The following is a 21,164-nucleotide window of genomic DNA, read 5'->3' on the forward strand; positions in this document are numbered from 1 at the left end:
AGTATGTCATTTTAGGTATCTAGTTGAAGTCAGGTTGCTTGAACTCAAACGATTTCTAATTAAGTAACTTGACTTATTTGAGTTCAAGTAGCCTGATTAATCTGAACGAGACTTTAGAAACAGGTTGCCTGATCGGTATTTGCTGTATATAATAACTCTCTAGTCGCAAGATATCAATTTTCTTTGGTTTTGCAACCTTAGAAATAGTGAGGGAAAAGACATTAAGCAAATGTCTGGAATTCTCTTTTAAAACCACGACGTTAACAATGAACAAATTTTAATAACAGGAATACTCTGATAAAGAATCGCAAGTGAAATGTAACGTGTTGATAAGGTAACGTTGGTCCTGATAATAAGTGAACTTTAAACGAAATCATAGCTGGTGAGAAAAATCGATGGACTTTTACTCTAGGAAATATTTATAAAGTTCCATTGCAAATTAACCAGTTAATCCAACCTTTAGCGAGTTATTGCAAAACGATCGAAAAGTAATAACTGGAGAGTTCTCAGAGAGAAACCTCAGTTTGATTCTCAAAATTTCGTTCGAACCGCTACACCATTGTTCGCAAAAGTGATCCAACCACCTCCCCATGGAACGAATATAATTGTGTTTTGCGATTACGATGAAACAAAAAAAAAAAAAGAATAAAAGATATACGTGTATTCACGTACATGTAAGTGTATATGCGCGCGTGCGTACGACAAAGATGAATTTCGTTTAGGCCAGCTCGTGGCTCGAGCAAGTAAAAATATGTTTAAAACTGACGAAACGAAGAAGGGGTTTAACGGAACTAGACAGGGTTAGGGTTTTGATCGAAATAATCCTACCATCCGCAATTTGATGTCTACACATAAACACGTACACTGATGAAAGTTTTCGTGTTCGTTATATCAGTAGAAACGAATGGAAAGAGAAAGGAAAGGGAAAAAAACGTGAAAAGGTGAACGATTTTCGTCACGACCACATTAATCATAATTAGAAAACGTTTGGTCGAGAAATAAGATGAATTAAGAAATAATACTAATAATACGTATGAAGAGACTCTATCTCGAAGGAATAGGTACATCGTACTTCTTGAGACATATACACGTATACTTCTTCTTGTTTCCGGTTCTCTAGCCTGCGATTAAATATATTTTATTAAAGAATAAATAAGAGATAAAAACGTTGCAGATAATCGAATAACGAGCATAAAGTGTAATGATGCATGCAAAATATAGTAAAAAGAAAACAATTAGTGGCCACGGATTATAAGGCGTAATAATTGAATTTAAAACGCGAAACGAGTTAAACTACCACAGCAGCAAAAGAACAAGAACAACTACTAAACTAAAGAAACAAGCAAAATAAAAAAGGAAAAAAAATAAAGAATATGAAGCAGATTAGTTCTTTTTCTAACGAGCGAATCGTTTTTTAAGTGACACGTAGCTGGCTAATTAGTGGTTACATAACTGGCCAATATACTTTTATAAACTGTACGGAAAATGGAAAAAAACAGAAACTATAAAGTATTCACGCGCGTTTAGACATCAGCACTTTTAAAATATACTTGCCATAACGAATGCCTTAGCAAACAAACAAAAAATTATAAAAAATAAAATATAAAACGTTAACTGTACATTGAGGTCCGACGACGAGGAATGAATATATAAGTATAATAAGTATACATACGATGATCATATACATACATAAATACATACAGACAAACATAAAAGGATAAATACAAGAAATAAATTAATAAACGAGACAAAAGAGCCAATGCACACATCATTAGAGGAAAAGGAAGTAAGGTGAATATACGTACACAAATATACAATATATATCTTTACTTTCGAAAGCCTGTATTTGTATAAAATGTATTCGCGAACGTTGCTCCTTGTATATTTTATACATTTTACAGTTATCGTTTTAAAAGAAAAGAAATAAGCAGAGCAGAGTGGTTATAACGATTTAAATTAACGAAGTAAATGCAGAAAAACACATATACATGCATACATACATACACGGGAAAAAGGAAACAGTGTACATGAAACCTCTCAGAAGCGCACTAATATAAAAGAAAAAAAAGTATAAGAGATGATTGATGCAAAGTGAGAATATATTAAATGTATTTAGATTAAGATTGAATTATTAGGAAGGACGAGAGAAAAAAGAAATAACAGAAGAAAATTAAAATACGATCATTAATCGTGTACATAAACATCGTTGGCAATATTCGACTTCGCCCGTCCATTTAGTTTCTAGACCACAAGTCTCTACGAATTGTTCCTTTCGAGCCAGCATCGAATAGGTCAGAAACGATTGAAGATAATTTGCGCCTGTAATTCTTGTTAATCTATCGTTAAACACGTTGACATAATTTAGTCGAAGTGTTTTTCTTCTCGAACAGAGAATAATTATAATATTTTAAAATATATCATTGTTTATGTTTACGATATAGTTCCAAGTATTCCAAGTTTTCATTCATTTTCTTCTTCGTCGTTCATCCTCATCCATTATTATCATCATCGTTGTCGTTTATCATGTTCGTCTTTGTCTTTTTGCATTTTCTTTAACAACCTCCATTTCAATTTCACCGCCATATCTCTTTGAAATGATCGAGTTTTGTACGTGTGGCGTTAAGCACGCGCGTGCGCGCACGTGGTTATAGCGATACAATAACATTCAATCAAAATGAATTTACGAATAAAATCTGACGACACCGTACAGAATATGTAATGCTAAATGATAACCATTGTCTTATGGTTTAGTCTATTGTTTACTTGTTTGTTTTATCACTTTGGAATCTTTTTTATCATCCTTTTGTTAGTTACTAATTTCTTTCTTATCCTTATTAATTTCTTCGTTGCAATGCAATTGCTTCATTGCAATTTATAAATAAATTTATTACCTGTTTCTTATGTTTTTACCTATTTCTAACTCATCTGTTTTCATTTCTTTTTTGATTCGAAAAAGAGGAAAGTATGTGAAGTATATTTACGTTAGCTTTAAATTTATATTAAAATATATAGTAATTAGTTATTCCTCCACTGTATGCCTTTCGAATAACCGAACTATTTAAGACTTATGTTTTTAATTGCTAACGAAGGGTATTATTCCTACTGAATAATTGTACAATATACGAACATCTTTACACGCATTTCAAGTACTCACATTCTGTACAAAAATTTATAACTACTAACTAATAAACAAATTTCGGCAATGAGTTAATTAAACTTATGGTTCATTTCATGTTTATTTCTTTCATGGAGTAATTAGCTGAATTTATACACAGGCATTTTTTTTTATCTGTATATAGTAGTATAGAAATTTAAAGTTCGACTATCAATTGGTATCGAGTCGTTCGAATCTTCGATATGATAATGTTAAATGAAAACAATGATGGTTCAAGCAGTTCCGAAGATGAAATATCAAAAGCTGCATTAAGAGAAGCAACAGATCACCAATTTCTGAAGGTCACCTATTTTTCCAACGAAAAATTTCAAAACTCAGATGTTTCTACGAAAACGTATGAACACAGTAAGTATCATAACCTCATTTTTGTTTCTATTTCACGTTTGTTTCTTATTATCATAGAAACTTGTAATAATTGGCAACAAATTTTTCTTTCTTCTTTTTAGATGATTCATTAGAAAATAATAATGTAAAAAACCCCGTGTCATTAAGAAAAGATTTGGAGGAGAAAAAGACATTTTCTAATTTTGGTGTGAGTCCGACATTCCAGAATTATGTTGCAAAAAAGCTGGACGAAATTATAGAGAAGTATGTAATTAATTTTACAATGAAGTATTCAACTCCAGATGAATTATTTACAATATAAATAGAATGTATATGTCTTTCATATATACCGAGAAAAATTTTCTTTCAGATCTATTAAAGTAAAAAAGAAAAACATAAACAGTATTATAAATGAAGAAAAAGAAAAAGTCAACATTTATGGCATAAAGTTACTCAATTCTTCTGTAGAGTTTTTAACAACTGAAAAAGAAAGTGAAAAGCCTCAAATGAAAAGGAAAATTAAAGCGGCTATAGATGAGGAAACAAATTTCTCAAAATGTAAAACAGTAGCCGTAGATCCTGAACGAATATTATCAAAAATAGACACTGAAGCTTGGACAAGTAAGAGGAAAGAACCTGAATTCAATTACAAGAAACTGAAAAATGGTACTCTAGTTGAAAAAACCTAGTCACAGGTTAGGTTTAATTTAACTTAAATTAATTTGTAATGTATATAAATAAATAATTTTATGTATGAATTTTATAATTTAAAAATATATTCTCTTTACTTCTTACTATATATATTTTATAACGTAATTGAACATTATCTTTATCACTATATCGTGTTACATACTTATACACAATACATCTAAACGCGTCATGCCGCCGCATAAACATTTCACGCGTTCGAAATTTATGAATTAATGAATTGATATCAACATTAGTAGATTAAGTAATTAGAATTTTTAATAAATCTACAGAAAAATCATGGATATTCAAGGAACGTGCACCACAGATACAGATAATGTCTGCGAATTGTACGTATCATATTCTTAACCTCAAACTGTGTTTACAAGCAATACTTGACGGTATTTTCTTGCATAAATATCTTATAACATATAATCGATTTATGTAAACCTAAGTCCAATCTATTTTATAAATTATTTTTGTCAATTCTTTTAGGGAATTCCTTCGTATTTATATGAAAATTTCTTTTAATATACAATAAATAATTGTTTTTGATCTTTATTAATTTAAAAGAATTAATACATAAAAAATATCTTCTTTTTAAAACTTTATTTGTTGATTTTTAGATGTAATACACGACCTCGTAAATATACTTGTCCACAATGTGAGATAAGATATTGCAGCTCTGATTGCTATAAGTCAGAAGCTCATTCAGAATGTTCAGAAAGTTTCTATAAGCAATGTGTAATAGATGAAATAAAGTCTCAAGGAAAAGATACAGAAGGTAGAAAGAAAATGCTAGAAATTCTCAAGAGGGTACACGAGGAAGATTTAAAAAATATAGAAGCATTGGAAAGTGATGATGAGATTGATAATGATGAATTAGAAGAACAGCTAGATTCAGATGATGAAGAAGATGTGAGCTAATATTGATATCCTTGAAAAATACAATTTTCCCTGTGTTTCATTTAAACTAATGTCTTTTTTAGATACCAGATTTAGAAAGAAGACTTAATAATATAAATTTAGATAATGCAGATGAAGTGTGGTCTGCATTAACAGATGATGAAAAGCAAGAATTTGAGGCTCTCGTAAAAAATGGTGATATAGAAAAACTTCTACCTCAATGGATTCCATGGTGGACCTATCATACTAAAAAAAAATTAGTTCAAGATATGGATCAAAAAGATGAGCAATCATTGCAACTCCCTCCTTTAATAGATGTTCCAATATTTAATGCATTGCAAGTAATTTTCAGAATAAATATATGTATATACTTCATTAAATATAATCTGAATGCAGAAAACTTCAAATATTTTCTTAATTACAGAAAGCTTCCCCAAATGTTGAATTTAATGTGATAAATGTAATCTATGCATATGCATACATAGCAAACTATTATAATGGTGACTATTTAAACTGTCCGATAGAAGCTACAATTGTTTTTCTTGATCTTAGTGATAATATGAAACTCAATACAGTTTTTGAAAATCCAGAATCAGCAATCGCTTCCACTGTTCACAACATTATTAATGTAAGTATTATAACATTTAATATTTAAAATATTGCAAGTAATGTAAACATTAAAATATTTGCTTATTGTTTTCAGTGTAACTGGTTACCTCAAGATGAACAAACTTTATTAGTTTACAAGGAAGCTGGGAATAAAATACTACAGGGACCCAACGAGAAGAATGAATATCTTTATATTGCTATTGCACTCTCAGAAATACATAGATTACTAATAATGACAATAGAAGAGATATCGAAAAATAAAAATAAAATTGGAGATAAAGAATTCATCAAAAAGTTTGCTCAACGATATAATGTAAATAGTATAGATTTATCGAAGAAACAACTTCGTTTACATTGCAAAAAGTTGGAATACTACATATCATGGACTAAAAATCGCCATATAAATACTTGTACATAAAAATATGGAACAGATATAAATTTAAGGATTTATAATCAATTATAAAATGTTCTTATATAAACATATATATTTTTTCCCCTATATTTTTGTCATTGCTACCATATTGGTTTTCATAATTTGAAATTGTTAAATTTTTAATAAATCCACTTACCCAATCCTCTTCTATCTCCTCTTCGTGAATATCTCCTAAATCCTTCCCAACGTACTTCTTCAATTTTTTACATTTAGCGTGACAACACAAGATTTGCAAACACAAAACTTAAAAATTTATTCATTCACCGGCACGTCACTAATGCTAAAGACAAAAAATTCAAACTGTAATTTAGAGAAACAGAATCGAACAGAATATATCGACTTTTAGATTACTATCGATTTATGAGCAAATGATATACTATGTATAAAGTTGCGAATTTGTTTTAATATTTGGGGAGCGAATCTTAAATATAACGAATTTTTGAAGTTTTAACTTATGTCATTATAATTTATTCTTAATGTCACGATTATATGCTATTTACCTATAATATATACCACTTATCTTTTATTTAACAAAAAAAATATCTATGTGATATTATGTAATTGTGTGTAATAAAAAGATGGTATTAAAGTAACAAATTTTACTTTGAAACTAACTAAAAATTGTTTCATTTACTATAAAGTTTAAATAAAATTAAGTAAAATAAAATAAACTCAAGTTCAAAAGTTTAAGAGATCTAAAGAATACAACATTTATTATTAATAACGAAAATTTATTTTTTTACATGAAAATCCGCAAGAAATTATTAATAAATCACATAAACATGTAATGTAAATACATATAATATATATCGTTATATAAAACATCACATACATGTTCACTTTTTATTCAAGAGACCTAATTTCTTTCTTAATCTCTGTTTTGACAAAATTCCGTAATTAATTATTTAAATTGCTTTAAATTTCTAGTATTGCTTCTACCAAGTTAGTTATATTTTCTATCGATTACGTAAAAGAAATAAATTATTGATTGTTAAAATTCGACATTCATATGCAAATCTTTAGAAACAGGAACAATTTTAAACTTGCGCAAATTTAAATATCGAATCCAAGATCGATAGGTCGAATGTAGCGAAAGGCGGTCTGTCAGTGAGACAAGCAGACAAGCAGACGATATTTACAGGAATCATACGACAAGTAGACAGTGGGCAAAATGGTGGCAGACGAGAAATTATTTTTCTCGAAAGCCGTCCAACATTTAGCTAGATGTTTAGCAGCGATTAAACCTACACCATGGGAAAAGGTTCGTTAATTATTGTATATTATACATTGACATGATATTTATGTATCAATAAAAAACTTGACATTTAATTAGAATTAGGTTAATTTTAAGGACGTGTCAGCTGATATCCTGATAATATGTCATCTAATGATATAATTCGAAGGACGATCTACTAGTCAACTCATGCATTAATGATACGTTTGCAGTTGATCATTAACGTCATTATGCTATTAAATAAGCGATTTCTGACATATGTTCCAGATATAATTCACTGTTTAAGGAATTGTTTCTGTAGACACAACTTTGCAAATAAAAGATAGCACAATATGTATATTTTAATTTATTAATAGATCTTCCTCTTTTATTTCGATTAATTTACTAAATTTGATTTTAGTTATTAATTTGTAAATCAATGTGTGACATAGAATATATAACTAAGAAAATATGACATTAACAATTGTACTAACTAAATATAAAACATTTTCATTAACTATGTATTATTTTGTATCAAATTTTTATGTAACTAATCTTTATATATCTGCATTTAATTTTAAATAAAGTAATGCTTTTTATTATAATGTATATTACACGAGTATTTATTATACCTTTCTTAGATTAATTATTGATTTTACTTTAAATTAAATTGTTTCAAATTGTAATGATAATTAAAAAATATCATCAGATATAATTAGTATTAAATAAAAGATTCAATTTGCAATGCTTGTGTCTATGAAATTCTGTTTCAAATGATACATTCAATAGTTATACTAATATTGTGAAAAATTAAATAAAATTTGTTTAACATAGGTTACACAGTTGTTCAAGTTATGCCCACAAGAATCTGCTCAGGGTATATACCGATTGGATCAAAGAGGACAAGATACAACTATTGCATTGGGAATATATTTTCTGGAATCTGGTTTACAACATCGGGATAAGATATTACCATATCTTTTGCGATTACTGCGTGGTCTTCCAAAAGCTGTATGGTTGGATGAGGTCAAATGTTTACCTAGTGAACGTATTCCTGTTGCTGAACGTTTTAGTTTTTGCTTAAACACATTACTCAGTGATGTTGCATCTAGATGTGAATCTGTACGCGAAGAAATTATTTCTACTCAAGTAGAAATATTAGCAGTTTTAACAAATCTTATTAGAGGATACAAAGATCAAAATGGGAATAGAGGAATGCAAGCAAAATGTAGGTATTTCTCTCTTATTATTAACTATATTTTATTTAATTTCCTATAATTACGATTTTACTTTTTTCCCTTTTTCAGTATCATTATGCAAATGCTTAGTTCCGGTATTAATTGGTTTAGCTCGATCTATGGGTCGCTTTGCTTATACTGATCCACCTCTTTTATGCCGAATTTTTCCGAGACCGGAACCACCTCTCTCAGTACCAAAAGTAGAAATGCGTTTAACATTGGATAAAAAGCAGCATAGCTTTTCGAACTTTCGACCAATTATTCCTCGATCATTAAGCGGTAACTTCAATCCTCATCCGGCTATAGATACTGCACCAAGTCTACTAATCGGGGATCACGAATATTCTTGCGCCAAACGACCATCGTTACAATCTTACTCATCGGTTCCCTATGATCCAGCCACATATTTTTTTAGTAGATATGGATCAAGTTTCAATCAGTTTCCTCAAATGAGATGCAATGAAAGTCCTGAAAGGAGAGCTGCCATGCAATTTAATGTGGTACATTTACAAAGTGTACTGGCTTTGGCAAAGAAATTGCTTACTAAAGAAATTTTAATGTTCCTTGATGAGGAAACTCAGCAAGTTAGTTTCATTATTTTATAATAAAGTTGCTATCAATTGCATTTAATCATTAATTTTTTATCTAGGTTTACAACTCTGGACAGGTGCAAATATTTCCTTATCGTACATTTAACGAGACAATGAATCTAGTAATGGTTGCTCTTTTACGGGAATTGTTACAAAATCAACGTGATTTGCCTATTCCTTTTACAAGAGACGTACAAGAGTTCGTGAAAGGTCTCTTTCTATCCGGTCAAACAGAATTGCAATCACGTCAACATGATGCAAGCGAACGCGAAGATATGGACACTAATTTTAGAACTGTAAATAGGTTTAAAGTAAACGTTATGGCTAATTCTGCGTGTGTCGATCTTCTTGTTTGGGCAATTGGTGATGAAACTGGTAAGTGACACTATAAATCTACGCTTGAATATAGTTTGAAAAATCACATGTATATAATTTTAGTAATGTTTTTGTTTTAATAAAATGATTTAAATTCAATTCTTGTGTGTTGGTAGGATTATCTATAGATCATTACGTTATTTTTCCAGTGAGAGACCAGTATGATTTGTCCGCGCTATTCGCAGATATCAGTTCAATGCTGATTGGCGAGGGTATTCGAATTTAGCTTATATTGCATTTCGATTGACTGTCCCATCTTTGATAACATTCAATACTTTTAACTAACGAGTTAAATACTTTCTACTCTGACAGTGCGTTAACGCGGTTCTCCCGTTACCTTCATTGGTCTAATTATTATACCACTAAACGTAATTTTCTTAGCTGATTCTAACTGTTTGTTCGACTGTTAATGCGAAAATGAGCAATAAATATTCATAGGCAAGATTATTATCATGGCAAATATATGTACTTCAATGCACTGCTGTTTTAAATCATTGTTATTGAGAAATTAATTTTCATACAGAACTCTTCGTTTTCTGGAAGAATTTCTTAGAATTAACAATATTTGCCCAACTTATGAATAATGCCGTGCATATCTCGGTAAACATTTATGGAATTAAATATTATTTACAGGTGCGGATAGTTTATGTGGTCGTTTAGTTGAAAAGATTAATTCTAATCATGGACCAAAACTGGTGCTGGCGCATATGCCTTTATTAATGGTATGCCTTGAAGGATTAGGAAAATTAGCGCAAAAGTTTCCTAATATAGCGAGTACATCTATATATTATCTTCGGGACTTTCTTGTTGTTCCATCTCCTATACTACTTAAATTACACCGTCAACAAAGTGAAAGAGGTAGCATACAATCATACATAAATATTACATATAAAATTAATGAGAAAGTTATTCCTTTTAAGGGAAAGATATGCAAGATTCGAAACAAACTACTTCGTCAATACAAACAGCCTTTGAAAAACTACGCGACGCAGCTATTGGCAATCTTTGCATTGCTCTAGAAGCTGCTCATTCTGTAAATCCAGATTGTGTACCAGCATTAGTTGCCAGCGTCTCGAATAGATTATTTGCTGCTGACATATGTGACGGGTACTGCATATATTGTTCACTTTACATATATAAATCAGTTTCCTGAATTTACACCTTAGTTCTTACGATGTCTCAATTATTTATTTCAATACTTTTAGTGAATCCGATGACAGGTCGAATAGCGAATTAATTTCGAAAAACATAGTAATCATGTTGGGGCATGTTGCCGTTGCGTTGAAAGACACCCCAAAGACTATGCGTACAATATTCCCATTTTTTCAGCAATTATTTTGTCGCACTCCGAGTGATCTTGATTTTCTAATCGTGGATCAATTAGGATGTATGATCATTGCGAAATGCGAATCAAAGGTTCAGTTTAAGATCAATTAGTAATTATTAAGTAAATTGTTAGCTTCTTCACGTACAAATTACAGTATAATATAAATCGCATAAGAATATATTGTGTTTTCAGATTTACGAAGGCATAATGCAAATGTTTTCTATGTCATTGGGCTCAAGTACCGCAACTTATGCTTCGAACGATGATCGTAAACAATATTGTCACGTAGCTAAGGCAGTCACAAATGCTCTTGCAAATATAGCAGCAAATCTTCAAGGTGAATCAGAATTGGACGATTTGCTACTTCACTTGCTTGAACTTTTTGTTCAACTCGGACTAGAGGGTAAACGTGCCAGCGATAAGGCGTCAAATAACGTTTCAGTAACGGTAATTAAAACTGATGATTTGAATAATAATATTATGAAAGCGAAACTTTACAAAATTTGATTTTAATTGTTATATCTTATATTAGAAAGCAGCAACTAGCGCAGGAAATTTAGGTGTGCTTATTCCTGTAATCGCTATATTAGTAAGGCGACTTCCGCCGATCAGGCATCCATACAAGAGACTCCTAAAACTTTTTAAAGACTTTTGGCTTTATTGTGTCGTAATGGGTTTCGCTGGTGATCAAGCATCGAGATTATGGCCTGCAGAATGGCACGAAGGTGTCAAGGAAATCGCTGTAAAATCACCGTACCTTATTTCGCAAACTAGTGCACGTCTTGAGATGAGAGAATTGCAGTATACTTCAGCTGTACGCAATGATAGCGTTTCTTTAAACGAATTACAAGAATTGAGGAGTCAAGTATTAAAATTAAGTACTCGGTACATATTTTTTTTACTTTCTTGCAAATATATTTTTTAAAAATAGAAGTGTAAACATTGTCTTTTTTTCACAGAACTAATGATATATCGCAATATGTGACAAAATTGCAATTTGCACAGTGTACATATTTATTATCAGTTTATTGGTTAGAGACTTTGAGGGTGGCAAATAGTCCAGAACCTAGTTTACAACCAATAATGGAATATTTATGCGATACAGATTTGCAAAAAGATAAGAGCGGCATGTGGCAGTGTATATGTTGTGTTGCTGATTCCGTCTTTGTAAAATTCAAAGATGTTATGCAGCGTAAACCGAAAGACGAAAGGCGTGAGAAGGAACTTGAAAATCATGCTCAATTTCTTCTCGTGTATTTTAATCATGTACATAAACAGATTAGACGGATAGCGGACAAGTATCTTAGTGCACTGGTGGATGCGTTCCCGCACCTTCTATGGAATTGCAAAGTGCTTTGGAGTATGTTGGATATATTACAGGTACAAATTTTCTTTTGTCCTACATTCCTTTTTTTATAATATTGTCATACTTAATTAAATTATTATTTATATAGATTTTATCATTCTCATTACAAATTGATCCAAACGAAGAGACACCAATTTTACGAATACCTGGTACACCATACAGTATAGAACTTACGGATACGCTCGAGGCAAGAGAGGTGTGTATATTGGAATTATGCGAATCAATATACAATATGCAACTCAAATGCTAAATCTAAACTATGTTACACAGATTATTGTGAAAGATTTCACTGCGAGATGTAAAGGTATAGTACAAGAAGCCATGAAGTGGGCACCTCAAGCCACTAGATCACATTTACAGGAATATGTAAATCAAATTCCGTCTTCTAGATTAAAACACCATTCTGGTTTATGTTTATCTACGGATTCAGTTCTTGAATTTGTGGACATGGCTATTCCAACATCGGCCTTACCAAACGTAAAATAATATTCCTAATATCTAATATTTTAAAATACTTTACTATAAAAATAATAAAATGTGCTTGTTATAGACTAATTCGTTAGATAAACGACCACGTGGTCCAAAAGGAGCCAGCTCGTGGCTTCTGTCGATGATGTCTACACGTTCACGATATGCTGGAGAAATAGCAGGAATGCTATCGTTGGCGCAAACCGAATCATCTACTTCCGAAATATCTTTTGAAGAAATTAGAAACAAAGTTATTGACTTATTAATTGATGCTGTGTGGATGGCTTGCCGTGCTCGAAATGACGTTAACCATCGTAGCGCTCTTTGGCGTGCTACTGCATTATTAATTTCTATGCCTGGTATGACTTATCAACAATAATTTCGTGAAAATTATTTGATTTTGTTTCATAATCTATAATTAATTATAATATTTTAATTTATTTAGGGACACATAGACGTTTGTTGCATACAGTAGCTTCTTCACAAATTGAATTGTTCACTCCTGCAGCTATGACAACAGCAGTTGAATGCTGGCAGTGGATACTTACCGTACGGCCAGATTTGAAACTGCGTTTTTTGCAAGAAATGTTTGTTGCGTGGCAGTATACTGTTGATAAAAGAATGGGTTTATTCGCACTGGACGAAGAAGAAGTCAGTCCGTTAGCAGTATACGAGGGTTGCAAGTTAGGTTCAAATCCTCCCCAAGTGAAACCTCATGATATTTGGGTTACATTTATCGTAGAATTGATTGAAACTGCTAAATATTGCTGTCAAGAAACAGTTGATATGATTGTCACATTATTACATCGGTCATTGCCTATGACTGTTGGTGCTTCTGGTGAAGAGCCTGGAATGAGTCGCCATGTTGCTGCAGTTGGAGTGCGATTTAAATTGCTTTCTTGTGGACTTCTTCTTCTTCAAGGAGATATTTTACCAAGGTATTATATTGTGTAAGAAATTCAATATATATTAATGAGTAACCGAGCAAATAATAAATTTTGTTTATAGGACATTAAGTAAAAACGTACTACGAGAACGCGTATATTGTAATTGCTTGGATTATTTCTGTCGAGATCGTCAAGTACCAACGCAAGAACTAGAACAATTACACGAGGATTTAGTTACGCTTATACGTTTCTGGCAAGTCAGTAAAATACTCATAATTAAAAAAGTGCTAATTTTCTCTTAACTTTCTATTTCATAATGCTTATTTTATCATGTCGTAGGTAATGCACAGTGATAAAAAATATTTGGTAATGACTGGCACCGACAGTGAATTTGAAATGTTAACATCCCAATCGTATTCAACTGGTGCTTTTGGACCTAGTGAAACAATTAGTTCTTTGAGTACGTCCTTTGGTACAACGAATCCTGAATTTTCGAAAACACCGACAAGCGTATGGATTAATACAGTTCCAATGTCTACTAGTAGTAATACTTTGGGCAAACGTAGTAATCGTAGCAAGCGTGTTATGAACGCTAACGTGTTTGTAAAAGATTATATAAAAAAAAGAAATCTGATCCTCGAACTGTTGGCAGTCGAAATAGAAATGTTATTAGTAAGTTCGATTTTATATTTAGTACAATATCCTCTTCATTTTTTAAAACACTATTTAACATTTTGAATTATAGGTTTGGAGAAATCCTAGTGGAAGACAAGAGCTTGCACTTCCAGGTGAATCAAGTATTGCAGAATGGCGCGCTAAGGGAATGAATGATCGGTGGCGAGAATATACGCGACTTGCATGGGAAATTAGTCCTATCCTTGCCATATTTTTACCAGTTCGATTAAAGAATTCCGAAATTATTATCAAAGAAGTATGTGGACTTGTTCGCCTTAAACCTGTGCCGGTTATGCACGTCCCAGAAGCTTTACAATATCTCGTTACGACTGATACATTACTTAACGATGTACCTGAAGTAAGATATTTCTTGAACAATATTAATTTTGAAAGATTTATATAATTACAAATTATAATTTATTAATTCAATATGTTTTAGTTGGTGTATATGTTAACATGGGAGAGAGTATCACCTATTCAAGCACTAGCATACTTCTCTCGTCAATTTCCTCATCATCCAATTTCTGCACAATATGCAGTAGAGGTACTAAGTAGTTATCCAGCAGATGCTGTACTTTTTTATATACCACAACTTGTACAAGCTGTACGCCATGATACTATGGGTTATGTGATAGAATTTATAAAGAAAATTGCTAAACGTTCACAGGTAAGTGTTAAGAATACTAGTCAATTGTTTGATTATTTACAAATCAAGATCTTTATGGTCATTCTTAATTTGATACAGGTTGTAGCACATCAACTAATTTGGAACATGTACACAAATATGTATGTGGACGAGGATAAACAAATAAAAGATCCAGTTTTGTATGATATACTAGATTCGCTTGTAAAAAGTATTTTAGGATCGTTATCTGGTCCAGCAAAACAATTTTATGAAAGAGAATTCGATTTCTTCGAAAAGATTACGAATATTTCAGGTGATATAAGGCCATATCCTAAAGGCCCTGAACGTAAATCAGCATGTCTAAAAGCTTTGTCACAAATTAAAGCACAGCCAAGTTGCTACTTGCCATCTAATCCTGAAGCAATGGTAATTGATATTGATTATCAAAGTGGAACTCCTATGCAGAGGTGAGTACTACGATTTACGTTACTTGTTTGGAATACATTGCATTGTATTGTCATTAATATTTGATTTATTGTTATTATTTATAGTGCCGCAAAAGCACCATTTTTAGCGCGTTTCAAAGTTCGAAAATATGGAATTAACGAATTAGAGAATATTGCATTAGCAGTATCGACTAATGGTAAAGTTGATATTAAAAGAGAACCAGAAAAAGAAACGTGGCAAGCTGCTATTTTTAAAGTCGGAGATGATGTTAGACAAGATATGTTAGCTTTACAAGTGATCAGTATTTTCAAGAATATATTTCAAAAAGTTGGATTAAATTTATTCTTGTTCCCATATAGAGTAGTAGCTACGGCACCTGGGGTAAGGCACCTTACAGTCATAAGAAACAATTTTGATAAATATTACAAAGTATTAATATATATTTCAGTGCGGTGTGATAGAATGTGTACCTAATGCAACTTCACGCGATCAACTTGGTCGCACCACTGATATTGACATGCATCAATATTTTATCACACGTTATGGAGATGAAACGACGAAAGAATTTCAGAACGTACGTCGTAATTTTGTGAAATCAATGGCTGCCTACAGTGTAATCACATATCTTTTACAAATAAAAGATCGCCACAATGGCAACATTATGTTGGACACCGAAGGTCATATCATACATATCGATTTTGGATTTATGTTTGAAAGTTCGCCTGGTGGTAATTTAGGCTTTGAGCCTGATATTAAGCTAACAGATGAAATGGTGCTCGTAATGGGTGGTAAAATGGAGGCCGCGCCTTTTCGTTGGTTCATGGAATTATGTGTACAGGCCTTTCTTGCCGTTAGGTAAATTACAAACAAATATTTTTAAAATTTGGAGTTATAAATAGTTCATTTAACCAAATTTATTTCTTTTTCAAATAATTAAACATTTGCGATATTTTCTTTTTCTCTAGAAATTTCGATCAAATTATAATATTGTTTTACTACATTGTTTTAGACCTTACCAAGAAGCTATTATTTCTCTGGTTTCTCTAATGCTTGATACCGGATTGCCATGCTTCCGTGGACAAACGATAAAACTTTTACGCGGCAGATTCGTGCCGACAGCAACTGATCGCGAAGCGGCGGCCTATATGCTCAATGTAATACGTAACAGCTACCTCAATTTCCGTACGAAAACTTACGACATGATACAGTATTATCAAAATCAAATTCCCTATTAGATTACTATTTCTAAGTAACTTTCGTTAACGATTGTTAATTTATAATGGAGGAATTCATTATTTCTGCAAAGATTGTTGAATGAATACACCATGTACTATATTGTTAGATGCAACAGCATTGAATCTGCTGTCTGTACAAACCCCTCAGTGTCAATGTTATTCTTAAACTCACATAAATTTTATGAAAGCATTGAGCTCTGTATGTATGTAACAATAATGTATTATAAAGTGGAAAGAAATTATCTGATATTCCTGCTATCAAGCAGAAGATATGAGAAACATTCCTCTGTTTATTATTTATATACTGTTATCAGTTAAACATTAAATGGGAGTGTAATTAAACAATCTGTAATTTAATTATAGGTATCTTATATTAACTAAAAATTACATGTAAGAATTTTATTTAAGTTAACTGTATTTATTATATATTACAATCAAAGTATAACTAATATTTATTTTACTGCATTTATTCTTCTCTTAGCAGCTGTTTTTTTAATGGATTTAATTTTATTTGAGTCATATCAACTTTCCTGAAAAAATTACATTCAATGCATGTTAAGTTTCATTAGCACTATAAGAAATTCTATACTAAAATTCTCATAGAAACTATTGCACATTCTATGCAACTAATTGTAAGATAATATCTAGCATGTGCAATAAATTTTATCTGTTTTATTGTTTAGTTTGTATATATGAAATATTAAAAATATAATCACCCTGCTTCTATCTGGCCTTCTGTATATATCTCAGATGGCGGTTGTACAGAACGCCTCACATCACGAGAGTAATAATATACCTTTGAAATTTTATGATATGGCCCACCAGGTACATGCGGAGGTGGTTGTGTACGTGCAGCAATTGTATCCGAGAATCTTAAAGCCTCTACACGCTCTCTCTGTAATGTTCATTTTGCTCTACATCAATTTATCTTTTCACCATATTACCATACAATAGTCATAGAGATATTTGAACACTTTATATAGAATACTTTTATTTATATATGTATTATGTATATTACATAAAAGATATTGGTAAAATTTGAAACAAATCTGAAAATATATTTATAAATATTTATTGCAAACATATATGCGATAAAAATTAGTATATAGCACAAATAGCTATCTTAAATATATAATGTGTTAAGGGTGGTCCCATTGAATATTAAAGCTTGTTAATATAATAGATAATTAGTTTCTAAAATAAATTTTGTGATCTCTGTGAAATATATATTTGTACTAAATATCTTGTAGTTTCTATCTACGCTTTCAGATTTGTTTCAAACTTTTCTAATGTAATCGTGATAATTGAGTCCCATTATAGTACTAATGAAATTTCAAAATATTTTGTATAACATATAAATATATTTAGAAAAAATGATTAGAAGTGTCCAAATATTTTCATGAACTACTGTATATAAAATATCTTTCTTGTTATTTCATTTCAAATTTTTAAATAAATACAATATTGACGTATGTCAATTTTAATTGGTTATAATTATTTTGAAATTCATGACAATATTTAGTACATAACCAATAAAATAGACGCAATCTTCGAAAATAAGTAGCATATAAGAGATGTTTTCAATATACACGTTGATTAAAAACAAGTTACATAATATCTACAAAAATAAACAATATAAAATGTAGATCAAATACAGATTAAAATATTACTTACACCCCGACCAATAGTTCGAATCCAATCTATAAGTGGAATTGTATTACGAAGGTTTCTCGACATTTTAATTAAACTTATTTAATTTTTTATTTGAAATAAATAAATTGCTTCTATTACAAAAAACACTGTACACAGAATATTCGATACTAAACTTAAGCCTACTTAAACACGCAGTTATCATCTCAATCTCGAAGTTCGATAATTTAGCACAATGTTAACTATCGATAATCGCTACTTTCAATTCAAAATTATTAATTCAAAATTGAATGTGTTGTCATATAACAAAATATAAATGTTATTTTATTTCTTTATTAAAATTGATTATTCATATTATATTGTAATATATTGTAATAATATATTGTAATATATTGTATCTTTGTATCTTTGTGTTTTATTGTAAATGGAATAATTAATAGGATATATTAATTGAATTTAATTTTTACTATAGAAAATATAATAAATGTGTTAATTTTCAACTCGCTTTTATATATAAAATTAAAACTGAAATACATCATTGTTTTTGAAAATAGTGTAAGTTATATAAGATTCCAAATAGCACATTCTCTTACAAGTTATTCAAAAATTTTACAATCATAACAAAAATTTATTACGAAAGCAATTTCACTTTGTAAAATGTATTATTTCATAACAAAAAAATATTTTTTACTATACTTAAACACAAAGACGTAGGTATCTCAAAACAAAGAATATACAAATTAAATCACTTTCGCAATCACCGGCATATTTATGAAAAATTTATTGATATGTAACGCCACCTCGAGCATAAAGTCTAAACTCTGTTATTATTTTATATTCTCTTTCTACGTAACTTCATACAATCTCTCTGCTCATTCTGTATTTAGTATTTATGTGCAGTCGATGATCATTGATTGCAACTTCGCGTGATACGCCATTACCTTAACTGAACGGTAAGGTCATCATTTTATCGGCTGAAGTGCTCAATATACAGTACGTCAGCGCATTTGCGTTCGTGATTCAGCAAAACGATAATTACATTTCTTAACTAAACGATAGTTGTTACAGGCGAGCTACATTTTGCAAACGATTGTCGCTCAAGGAAGTAATTGAAAGCTTGCAAAAATGGTTAAGGCCGTGTGTGTTCTTCAGGGTGAAGTCAAAGGCACTCTCTACTTCGAACAATCGGTAAATGATATTTCTTTAATCTATTCGATATAATACTCTGTCACATTGCATTATCGTTATTATTTTGATGATGTAATTGTTGTATAGGACAGTTCTAGTCCAGTCAAGGTTACAGGTCAAGTAACCGGTTTAAAACAAGGATTGCATGGTTTTCACATTCACGAATTCGGTGATAACACTAACGGTAAGTGCACTGCTATTAAAGTTTTATTATTTTATTTTTTATAGTTATTATTGAAAGCTTTTGAATGGTAATCAAGTATAATCTGATTCATGAAAGAATTGAAGCAGTGGAATAACTTGAATTTGCAGTGATGACACAGATAATTTTAGAGGTCAATAAGTAATAATTTGTAAATTATTTGATTGTAATAAGCGAATTTTTAAATAATTATTGTTTTTTTTATTTATTCTGTTATTTCTATTTTTTCATATATATAGTTAATATAATATTGTTAATATATGTAAATAACATTCAGGTAAATGTTAACATCTTATATTATTTAAAATTTTTAATTTTATCAAAACTTAAATTTATTTATTTGATATGTATAATTCTTATTTGAATGTTATTATACAAAATTTTATGTATATTTAAGTTCAAAGTATAGAGAAGTTCTAGGAATTTAGTATATTATTACTTATATATATTTAATAGGTTGTACAAGTGCTGGGCCACATTTCAATCCGTTAAAAAAGGATCATGGCGGTCCTGATGCAGAAGTACGTCATGTTGGAGATTTAGGAAATGTTGAAGCAAATGCAAATGGTATTGCTAATGTCAATATAACTGACAAAGTCATCCAACTCCAAGGACCACACAACATTATTGGCAGAACATTGGTGGTAAGTATTGCGTAATATCTTTTTATGAATTTTTATAATTAATCAAATCGTATAAACACACACAACTTGTTCTTTTTGATAACAGGTTCATGCAGATCCAGATGACCTTGGTAAAGGTGGAGTTGAATTATCAAAAACAACAGGAAATGCTGGAGCTCGTCTTGCTTGTGGTGTTGTTGGAATTGCAGCCTAAATATATATTCTGTTATAATATTAAAAACAATACAAATTATTAGAAATTACACAATGTTACATCTAGTGTAGTTTGAATATGAGTTCAAATAGCATTCCTAATTTCGTATAATAAATCTTTTACATATGTAAACCATGGTACAGGTTCAATAAAGTAATACTATAATAACACTATGATATATTTGTAAATCTGATATGTATATACATATGTCATAGAAATCTAACTTTTCTTTATGTAAAAAAATTGTACTTGGTTTATGAACTAAGATATGCTTGTATGAATGTAGTTATACTTGTAGAAATACTGTGTAGTATGTTGTATTTAAAATTAAACAGATCTACATACTCAAGAATACATGAATTACAGCATTCTCTGTAGTAATACTATTGCTATGTAAATTGTAGTTTTAGTAAGCTATCATTACAGTGTCAGACACAATATTTTTGAAAAATAGCATGTAGATACGAATTATATAGATGTTACATAATCGAGAAGTACGTATACATCTGCAAGAAAAAAAGGGCAAAAAAAATGTATAGTATTTAATATAGAAAGCAAGTTCTAGAAATATATAACTTATTACTTTTCACATAATGAACATAAATTGCACAAAAACACTAAATCAAGATACTTCTATAGATACATATGTACATATGTACATAAAATATTTTAACTTGCGACCTCACTATTTCTATTTTAATAACTAT

General features: G+C 30.5%; 5 protein-coding genes and 1 long non-coding RNA gene across 7 annotated transcripts; 4 read left to right on the top strand and 2 right to left on the bottom strand.

Moving 5' to 3' along the window:
• The first annotated feature begins 3,243 nt into the window (after positions 1–3,243).
• On the top strand, positions 3,244–4,194 carry LOC110119506. Its single transcript, XM_020864243.2, has 3 exons — positions 3,244–3,520; positions 3,622–3,763; positions 3,870–4,194. Exons 1-3 carry the CDS (start codon positions 3,358–3,360, stop codon positions 4,186–4,188), a joined length of 624 nt encoding a protein of 207 aa, XP_020719902.1. The 5' UTR covers positions 3,244–3,357; the 3' UTR covers positions 4,189–4,194.
• A 68-nt stretch (positions 4,195–4,262) lies between these two features.
• On the top strand, positions 4,263–5,700 carry LOC100646030 (zinc finger HIT domain-containing protein 2). The gene is made up of 4 exons (XM_048408275.1): positions 4,263–4,536; positions 4,813–5,104; positions 5,176–5,429; positions 5,517–5,700. Exons 1-4 carry the CDS (start codon positions 4,487–4,489, stop codon positions 5,545–5,547), a joined length of 627 nt encoding a protein of 208 aa, XP_048264232.1. The 5' UTR covers positions 4,263–4,486; the 3' UTR covers positions 5,548–5,700.
• Positions 5,701–7,215: 1,515 nt separating this feature from the next.
• On the top strand, positions 7,216–16,987 carry LOC100645720 (phosphatidylinositol 4-kinase alpha). The gene is given in 22 exon segments (XM_020864217.2): positions 7,216–7,395; positions 8,182–8,575; positions 8,655–9,169; positions 9,235–9,550; positions 10,184–10,483; positions 10,486–10,657; positions 10,756–10,966; positions 11,070–11,324; positions 11,410–11,762; positions 11,837–12,257; positions 12,332–12,439; positions 12,514–12,720; positions 12,794–13,070; positions 13,157–13,649; positions 13,720–13,855; positions 13,938–14,270; positions 14,344–14,631; positions 14,713–14,940; positions 15,019–15,365; positions 15,450–15,726; positions 15,794–16,200; positions 16,355–16,987. Coding segments are annotated over 22 exon segments (6,354 nt in total). The 5' UTR covers positions 7,216–7,305; the 3' UTR covers positions 16,581–16,987.
• LOC100646263 (NADH dehydrogenase [ubiquinone] 1 alpha subcomplex subunit 7) lies at positions 16,933–18,476 on the bottom strand. The gene is made up of 3 exons (XM_003397265.3): positions 18,255–18,476; positions 17,297–17,475; positions 16,933–17,110 (listed from the first exon to the last, which is right to left on the bottom strand). The coding sequence occupies exons 1-3, from the start codon at positions 18,315–18,317 to the stop codon at positions 17,047–17,049; spliced, it is 306 nt and encodes a 101-aa protein (XP_003397313.1). The 5' UTR covers positions 18,318–18,476; the 3' UTR covers positions 16,933–17,046.
• Positions 18,477–19,026: 550 nt separating this feature from the next.
• LOC100646662 (superoxide dismutase [Cu-Zn]) lies at positions 19,027–20,630 on the top strand. 2 transcript variants are annotated; one of them, XM_003397267.4, is made up of 5 exons: positions 19,027–19,183; positions 19,299–19,418; positions 19,506–19,602; positions 20,077–20,264; positions 20,350–20,630. In XM_003397267.4, exons 2-5 carry the CDS (start codon positions 19,356–19,358, stop codon positions 20,455–20,457), a joined length of 456 nt encoding a protein of 151 aa, XP_003397315.1. In that variant the 5' UTR covers positions 19,027–19,183; positions 19,299–19,355; the 3' UTR covers positions 20,458–20,630. The 2 variants fall into 2 exon arrangements, with proteins under 2 accessions (XP_003397315.1, XP_012166688.1); XM_012311298.3 differs by having other exon boundaries at positions 19,042–19,183; positions 19,290–19,418.
• On the bottom strand, positions 20,351–21,148 carry LOC125385582. The gene is made up of 2 exons (XR_007225015.1): positions 21,041–21,148; positions 20,351–20,963 (listed from the first exon to the last, which is right to left on the bottom strand). It is a non-coding gene; the product is annotated as an uncharacterized LOC125385582 (long non-coding RNA).
• Positions 21,149–21,164: the final 16 nt, after the last annotated feature.

The sequence above is a fragment of the Bombus terrestris genome, chromosome 8 (genome assembly GCF_910591885.1).
Source record: "Bombus terrestris chromosome 8, iyBomTerr1.2, whole genome shotgun sequence".
In the NCBI taxonomy this organism is placed as follows: domain Eukaryota; kingdom Metazoa; phylum Arthropoda; class Insecta; order Hymenoptera; family Apidae; genus Bombus; species Bombus terrestris.